Genomic DNA, 8779 nt, shown 5'->3' with positions numbered 1-8779 from the left:
TTATTTAATTTTACCCCTTTATCTCCCCAAATTCGTGGTACCCAATTGTTATTAGCTACTATCTTGTCTCATCGCTACAACTCCCGTACGGGCTCAGGAGAGACGAAGGTTGAAAGTCATGCGTCCTCCGATACACAACTCAACCAAGCCGCACTGCTTCTTAACACAGCGCGCATCCAACCCGGAAGCCAGCCGCACCAATGTGTCGGAGGAAACACCGAGCACCTGGCAACCTTGGTTAGCGTGTACTGCGCCACAGGAGTCGCTGGTGCGCAATGAGACAAGGATATCCCTACCGGCCAAACCCTCCCTAACCCGGACGATGCTAGGCCAATTGTGCGTTGCCCCACAGACCTTTCTGACCTTGTCTTCTTTAATGTAAGGTTATAAATCATACCAGTATTTGTAAGTATTTTTTAAGTATGGAGAACAATCACAGTCATAGGCTCCAGGGAGGTAATTATATTGAATTTATATAGTGCATTTTATCAGTGTTCAAAGCACTCCATATTTTTCAAAGTACATCATATAAAAATTGCACACTCAAAATGTTTTCGTAAATCACCAGGTTGCTTTTCATACAAGAATATTGTTAATTTAAGTTAAGTATATTTTATTTAATAAAGCCTCAACTTGTAATATCCAGTCACAAATAGGTTTTTCTTTTTGAGTTGTCCTTTTTAAGTTGATTTTATACAAAAACACAAAGTTACTGTATTGAACAGGTTTGGTAAACAAATGTGTACAGTAGATTAGCACAGTAGTTTAGTATGAGAAAATAGGATCTAGGGTCGTTAAAAGCATACAGTATAAATACACAATCATGAAAGTTGTGGCATCTTCACCGCATGAAATATGACACATTTACTGAAATATAATGGCCATCTATTTCAGAGATAGATATGCTATTAAAAAGTCTGGGACAGAAATTAAGAGAAATAAAGACATCACATCACTGTAACATTTGCTTGTCCCTTGATATTAGACCAATAAACCCCCTTTCCACAAACAGGGCATAGACTCATAGAGATGCTCTTAATGGTTCAACCATAGAGTAGGTAAGTATTCCTGCATTCCTGTTCTCTAGTCTACCCTTGCTCAATAACTGTTTCCTTTGTGCTTTCATTCATTGAAAAGCATGGACCTGCTGTTGTATTGCATAAAAAAACTACTCAAAGTTAATTCTTTCTTCAGGAAAGGTCTCTGTAGTTTTATTTGACTGACCAGAAGCTGGAGGTGGGAGTAGTGGTACTTGGAGACTCTTTGGGAGCTTGGCTTGGGCTGTGGCTGTAGCTGGGGGAGTGAGTGACACTTGGGCTGCTGGATGGTGAGGATGTAGACGAGGAGCACGAGGAGGATTTAGATTTGATCTCAAGCCACTTCCCTCCCAAGGCTTTGGCAAAGTGGTCATCCACAGAGACGCTGATGGAGAGCTGGCGGGAGCTGGCCCTTTGGTAGTCCATCCCCAGGCTTCTCTTGAAATGCTCCTCCACCACATGGTCATAGCTGTGCTTATATAGCACTGCAATGGAGAGAATACCAAACAAAGGTCAGAGGCATAATTCTTAACAAGTCTGCAATACATCAACAGCATTGTAGCACTACAGTTTTTATTGAGATAAAGGAGAATGATACTGACCTGTGGAGGAGTGGCTGCTGCGGAACTCAGATCTGAAGGTGGGCTTTCTTGTAGAGGAGACACAGGTGATCACAGAAGGACGCATCTGAAAGAGGCAAAACAATTACATTTTAAAAAGTGTTTAAACATTATAAGATTCCGTACAGAACAATGTTATCGAAAACCTAATTCCCCCCAGAACAATAGGATGAACATGTCAATGTAAACATAGCACATTAAGCCATCACTAACTTTTTGTTGAAGGCTCAGTATGACTTTAGGATAGAACATTTATTTGGTTATAGGATGGGGCCTGAAAGCTGTTCACCCTCATCAGGTTGGCACAAACAGGTCAAAGAAAGAGATGTCTGTTTAGTCATGTTGAGGACATTCCTCCCACCATTGCTCACATTTTCTCCCCGAATCCGGCTGGATTGCATATCTTGGACAAGCAGAAGCCTGTAAAGGCTCTTGGGAATAGAATGTGCCTGAGCGTTTATAATCACTACAGAGATCGCAGAGATACACTATATATACAAAAGTACTTGGACACACCTTCAAATGAGTGGATTCGACTATTTCAGCCACGCACGTAGCTGACAGGTGTATAAAATCGAACACATAGCCATGCAATCTCCATAGACATACATTGGCAGTAGAATGGCCTTACTGATGAGCTCAGTGACTTTCAACGTGGCACCTTCATAGGATGCCACCTTTCCAACAAGTCAGTTAGTCTAATGTCTGCCCTGCTAGACAGCTGCCTTGGTCCACTGTAAGTGCTGTTATTGTGAAGTGGGAATGTCTAGGAGCAACAATGGCTCAGCCATGAAATTGTAGGCCACACAAGCTCACAGAATGGGACTGCCAAGTGCTGAAGTGCGTACCATGTAAAAAATAATCTGCCCTCGGTTGCAACACTCACTACCGAGTTCCAAACTGCCTCTGGAAGCAACGTCAGCACAATAACTGTTCATCGGGAGCTTAATGAACTGGGTTTCCATGGCCGAGCAAGCCTAAGATCACCATCCTATGGGCAATGTCAAGCTTCGGCTGGAGTAGTGAAAGGCTTGCTGCCATTGGACTCTGGAGCAGTGGAAACATGTTCTCTAGAGTGATGAATCACGCTTCACCATCTGGCAGACTGATGGACAAATCTGGGTTTGGAGGATGCCAAGAGAACACTACCTGCCAACGGTAAAGTTTGGTGGAAGAGGATGGTCTGGTGCTGTTTTTCATGGTTTGGGCTAGGCCACTTAATTGCAGTGAAGGAAAATGTTTACGCTACAGCATACAATTACATTCTAGACGATTCTGTGCTTCCAACTTTGTGGCAACAGTTTGGGGAAGGCCCTTTCCTGTTTCAGCATGACAAGGCCCCCTTGCACAAAGCGAGGTCCATACAGAAATGGTTTGTTGAGATCGGTGTGGAAGAACTTGACTGGCCTGCACAGAGCCCTGACCTCAACACCATCAAACACCTTTGGGATGAATTGGAACGCTGAATGCAAGCCAGGCCTAATCGCCCAACCTTAATGCCCGACCTCACTAATGATCTTATGGCTGAATGGAAGCAAGTCCCCACAGCAATGCTCCAACATCTAGTGAAACACCTTCCCAGAAGAGTGGAGGCTGTTATAGAAGCAAAGGGGGGGGGGCAACTCCATATTAATGCCCATGATTTTGGAATGAGATGTTCGACAGGTATCCACTTACTTTTGGTCATGTAGTGTACGTAGGCTCTGACTGCCTAGGGCTACACTGGGAGATTACTGAGGCACTCATGACTGAGACAAACCAGAAAACCCATCCTTCATGTTGTTAGCACCTGGACCCACTATTATAATTGTTCCTCTTGAAATTACCTGTATCTGATTTGTGGATGTAGTGCTTTTGGTTTTCTTCTCTGTCCTCTCAGGCTCTTTCCTTGGTTTCTTAATTAGGTCCAGTGGTTCATCCATAGGTGGTGTGGGATACACATGATGGGGAAGATGACCTGTGGGGCTGGGGGTTGGGCTCCAGGAGGATGTGGGGCTTGGGGTTGGGCTCCAGGAGGATGTGGGGCTCTGGGGAACACTAAACACAGCTGACCTCTGAGCACTTCTCATGTTGCTTTTGCTCTGTGCCCTCTCTCGCCTGAAACACAAAATCACATGCTGAAACATGGAATCACACACTGGACATGGCGTTATGAAACCAATGGTTGTCAATTATGAAGTTATAGAGGGGGAATAAGGCATGTGCAGGTTTCACAAACCTTTCTTCCAATGTTAGGCCACGCTCAGAGCTGTGTTTGCGCTTGACTGGATGCACTGGTGGTACTCGAACTCTCTCATTTGTCATATGCCTGTATCTATCTTCACTTCTTAGGTTGGGCTGACCTACAAGAGGAAAGATCAGGCACACATAAAGCTAATGGTTACTATTTGAAATAATATACACTATACTTATTGGCAAAGATATTGGCACAGATAAGGATGGCTTACACCTAACTAGCCAGTCATTAGGTGTGGCAATGAGTAAATAGGTGACGAGTTGTTTTGATCCGTGGAACTGTGACATAGGGTTCATCACCTGTATGAGTAGTTTGTGGCCGTGGGAAAGCTTTCATGCCACCGTTAATTGTAAACTCTGTTAAGCTGTGGAACTAGACATACCAGATTGGTGAGTGTTACAAATCTTCTTGATTCAATGTTAACTGTAAATGTTGTATTTCAACATACAGTGATGATGACACCTATCTTATTTACATATCTAAGAGAGTAAGATTAGTTTATATTCAAAATGTGGATTGAGCTGGACAAACTTAAGATAACTAATGTCTCACAACCATCATTACAATACACACATCACACAGAAGCATTCTCTTCATTGTGACAAACTAACAGAAACATCAACAGGTGCTAACATCCTTTGTGTTATTTACATGACATTTTAGTCATTTAGCAGACACTCTTATCCAGATCGACTTACAGTTAGTGCATTCATCTTAAGATAGCTAGGTGGGACAACCACATATCACACTCATAGTAAGTACATTTTTCCTCAATAAAGTAGCTATCAGAGCTAGTAAGGGGGGAATGCGGAGGAGGTGAGGAGCAGGTGCAAGGGGGGTGCTGTGGGATTATTTAAGATACTATTTGAAGAGGAAGGGTCCAGATGTTTTCGAAAGATGGGCTGTCCTACCCTCCCGTAGAGGTGGGAGGGCCAAGAGACCAGAGGTGGCAGAATGTGACGTCAGTACACTGGCATTTGTTTTTTATAAAGCTGACACCAGTCCTCTTCACACCTCACATTATGTTGTTTCTTTAGAGCTAAATTCCTTGAACTATATTCAAATTGGCATTGTCAGTATACCAAAAGAAATGCACCACATTAGCATGCAATGCTCCACTACCACATTGAGATACAATGCTGAATGATTAGGTCATGTTAGTACTGTACATGAATGGTCCCCTTAACCTCAAATACTTCTCCTATCCACAATCGTCAGTCCAATCCACATCTCAAACAGCCATGTCCCTCAACCCCAACCTCTTACCTATGACCTCCCATTCTGTCCCTCAGACAGCATAGTGTCACAGTGGATGCCCGTGGAGGGTGACTGGGAGAAAACCACACCTTGCCTGACTGACGTTATGATGCCTGAGGCATGGTTATTTGTTATTTGTTATTTGTATCAGTAGAGGAAACAAGAGGGCAGTACCTTCAGATCCTCTCCATCTGCCACAGTTATTCCCATCATCTGACATAAACCTATCTGAAGTAATGCTTGAGAGCAAGACATTTAGAAGCAAGTTGACATTTTACCAATGGAGGGACTAATTTATAGTTGCTAACTATCCTTAAATGTTGTTATAGCCTTAAGTGGATATAGTGAGGCATTATTGTCACATTCGTCAACGTTTTCTTAAACTCAACCCCCTCCCAAAAAAAGTAAAAAGTAAAAATATGTATTGGTTTCTTAAATGAGATTGTTAAAGTTGCTGAATTACATATTGCTTTTATGCAATTCAAACAGTTAGCTAAAATGTACTCAATGACATTTACTCGGACTTAGTAAAAGTTATTTTATAATGACCCTAAACATTTGCATTTCTAATGACTTTAGTTGAACTAGCTAAGCTAATTACGAAGCTTAGCTAATAATGATCTAATAACAACTGTGTCATCATACATGATAACAATGCATGTTGCAGCAATAAATACTACTATTTAAAGTAGCAGGGATCACAGCAGCACAATTCTATTTTGTGAAACAATAGTAGGCCTATAAGAAAATAAATAAGATATATTACCTTCCAAGATGTAGACTTTGAAGCCACTGCTCATCCGAGTTATGTATTGCAAGTTTGCAACAGCCATGTTTCCTTGTCTTTGTCTGTGAATAAAGCAAACTGCAGAGGACCACCTTGACTGTTCGAGCTAAAAGGACACAATGAGCCTAAATTCTGGTTGGAAATGGAAAGTCAACGAGATGCAGAGCTTGATCTCGGCCAGGTAACGTATCAGGAGGCTGCGCAGAGCTGCTGTGTCTTCCAGGAAACCCTATTGCTGCAATGTCATTGGTCGCTCTCAAGCCAATCACAACCTCATCGCTTTTAGATGTTTATGTTATTGTTGCAGGAAGAGTGGGTTCACAGGTAGATACTTCAAGTAGGAAAAATTATATTAAACTGTTCCCTGACTGTCCCTGCACCACCCAACCATACGTTTACCTCACTTTCAGGCATAAACAGGAATGTAACATAGATTACATTACATTCAATTCAACGGAGACTCAAAACAAGAAAACACTGATAATGTCACAAAGCACTTTTTCCATGTTTTGTACCTCTCCCAGAATCCACTGGGAACTTCAGGTGTATCTGTTGTCTCCACTCTGGAAGTCAGCACCTGTCCTCTGCCCTTCCCTCACTCCTAATCTACAATCTCACCAAACTGCATTTCTTCGAGTGCTTAGCCCACCAGAGCTCCAGTCATTCCACTGACCTGCCCATACATGCACACAGCTGTACTGTGAGCCAGCCTAACCATGAATGAAAAGGCTATTGTTGATGGCCAGACAAAGGCCCCTAAATACTGGAAAAACTTCTGCACTGAGAAACAATCTTGTCTGAGCATGCTGAAGAGTCTGGACACACATGAGCATACTCTCAGCACACAAGTGACCACAACAACACTCAGGACCTGACACATTTACAGGCACTTATAAAATACATAAAAATTACAACATTTAGAATGTGTGGTGACTGATATGCTTTTGAAGGACTAAAGGGACTTATCTATAGTTGCTGACTTTCTTAAAAATGTGGTTATAGCCTACTTATGTTCCTTTTGTAACATGATTAAAGGGTAAAATAAATGATTTAAATATCTTATCTGGTTTATGTTTTAAGCATGCCCTCTGGAGTTATTGATAGGCCTATATTCTGTTGTATATACATGTTGTATAAATATATGTATATTTTTTTTTGTTTTTGTTTTTTTGTGTGTGTGTGACCCAGCTCTGTGAAAGCCTCAACAAATATGGAGACTACTGTCAAAATAGGATAGGTGCCGCTTTGAAGCCAGTCAAGCTCAACAGGGACCCCTTGGGGCACACACTGGCATTTCTAACATTTTATTCTTTGAATTTAGTTGATTATGACTTATCTAAACTTCATGAATAGGGGAGAGTGGGGTAATTTGAGCCAAAAGGGTAAGTTGAGCCAACGTCGTTTCTGGGAAACCATACACACAATTAATCATTTGACAAAATATTTAGGAAGAAGTTATAATTTCATGGAGTCTGTGAAGGAAGAAAAAAATCTAACGATTTTCACAAAGTCAAATTTATTTATTTTCATGATGCTTGTATCTAAACCAAAGTCGATCATTTTAAGATTGTTCTAAACAATCAGTTGGGGTATTTATAAGCTTCAATATGAGGTCCCAAACCTAGCCTGAAAGTGCATCCTTATAGCTGTGTGGGCAGGGCTTTCTCCTATAGAGCTCCATTTTTATGGAACGGTCTGCCTACCCATGTCAGAGACGCAAACTCGGTCTCAACCTTTAAGTCTTTACTGAAGACTCATCTCTTCAGTGGGTCATATGATTGAGTGTAGTCTGGCCCAGGAGTGGGAAGGTGAACGGAAAGGCTCTGGAGCAACGAACCGCCCTTGCTGTCTCTGCCTGGCCGGTTCCCCTCTTTCCACTGGGATTCTCTGCCTCTAACCCTATTACAGGGGCTGAGTCACTGGCTTACTGGGGCTCTCTCATGCCGTCCCTGGAGGGGGTGCGTCACCTGAGTGGGTTGATTCACTGTTGTGGTCATCCTGTCTGGGTTGGCTCCCCCTTGGGTTGTGCCGTGGCGGAGATCTTTGTGGGCTATACTCAGCCTTGTCTCAGGATGGTAAGTTGGTGGTTGAAGATATCCCTCTAGTGGTGTGGGGGCTGTGCTTTGGCAAAGTGGGTGGGGTTATATCCTTCCTGTTTGGCCCTGTCCGGGGTGTCCTCGGATGGGGCCACAGTGTCTCCTGACCCCTCCTGTCTCAGCCTCCAGTATCTATGCTGCAGTAGTTTATGTGTCGGGGGCTGGGGTCAGTTTGTTATATCTGGAGTACTTCTCCTGTCCTATTCGGTGTCCTGTGTGAATCTAAGTGTGCGTTCTCTAATTCTCTCCTTCTCTCTTTCTTTCTCTCTCTCGGAGGACCTGAGCCCTAGGACCATGCCCCAGGACTACCTGACATGATGACTCCTTGCTGTCCCCAGTCCACCTGGCCATGCTGCTGTTCCAGTTTCAACTGACCTGAGCCCTAGGACCATGCCCCAGGACTACCTGACATGATGACTCCTTGCTGTCCCCAGTCCACCTGGCCATGCTGCTGCTCCAGTTTCAACTTCCACCTGACTGCGCTGCTGCTCCAGTTTCAACTGTTCTGCCTTATTATTATTCGACCATGCTGGTCATTTATGAACATTTGAACATCTTGGCCATGTTCTGTTATAATCTCCACCCGGCACAGCCAGAAGAGGACTGGCCACCCCACATAGCCTGGTTCCTCTCTAGGTTTCTTCCTAGGTTTTGGCCTTTCTAGGGAGTTTTTCCTAGCCACCGTGCTTCTACACCTGCATTGCTTGCTGTTTGGGGTTTTAGGCTGGGTTTCTGTACAGCACTTT

General features: G+C 43.2%; 1 protein-coding gene across 1 annotated transcript; it reads right to left on the bottom strand.

Annotated features, from left to right (window-relative positions):
* Positions 1-447: 447 nt before the first annotated feature.
* LOC112248431 (transcription cofactor vestigial-like protein 4) lies at positions 448-6264 on the bottom strand. The gene is made up of 5 exons (XM_024417454.2): positions 5917-6264; positions 3876-3999; positions 3484-3754; positions 1640-1724; positions 448-1522 (listed from the first exon to the last, which is right to left on the bottom strand). Exons 1-5 carry the CDS (start codon positions 5981-5983, stop codon positions 1212-1214), a joined length of 858 nt encoding a protein of 285 aa, XP_024273222.1. The 5' UTR covers positions 5984-6264; the 3' UTR covers positions 448-1211.
* Between the last annotated feature and the right edge of the window lie 2515 nt (positions 6265-8779).

The sequence above is a fragment of the Oncorhynchus tshawytscha genome, linkage group LG04 (genome assembly GCF_018296145.1).
Source record: "Oncorhynchus tshawytscha isolate Ot180627B linkage group LG04, Otsh_v2.0, whole genome shotgun sequence".
NCBI classification, from domain to species: domain Eukaryota; kingdom Metazoa; phylum Chordata; class Actinopteri; order Salmoniformes; family Salmonidae; genus Oncorhynchus; species Oncorhynchus tshawytscha.
This window is presented reverse-complemented; position numbering and strand designations above follow the sequence as displayed.

Bases quoted from the DNA above. Each gene is read 5' to 3' on its own strand.
- LOC112248431 (XM_024417454.2), bottom strand. From the start codon at position 5,983: ATGGCTGTTGCAAACTTGCAATACATAACTCGGATGAGCAGTGGCTTC. The intron at 4,000-5,916 runs GTAATATATCTT...TTCCTCTTGTAG, and splicing joins CAAAGTCTACATCTTGGAAG to GTCAGCCCAACCTAAGAAGT. The intron at 1,523-1,639 runs GTCAGTATCATT...TCTCCATTGCAG, and splicing joins CAGCAGCCACTCCTCCACAG to TGCTATATAAGCACAGCTAT.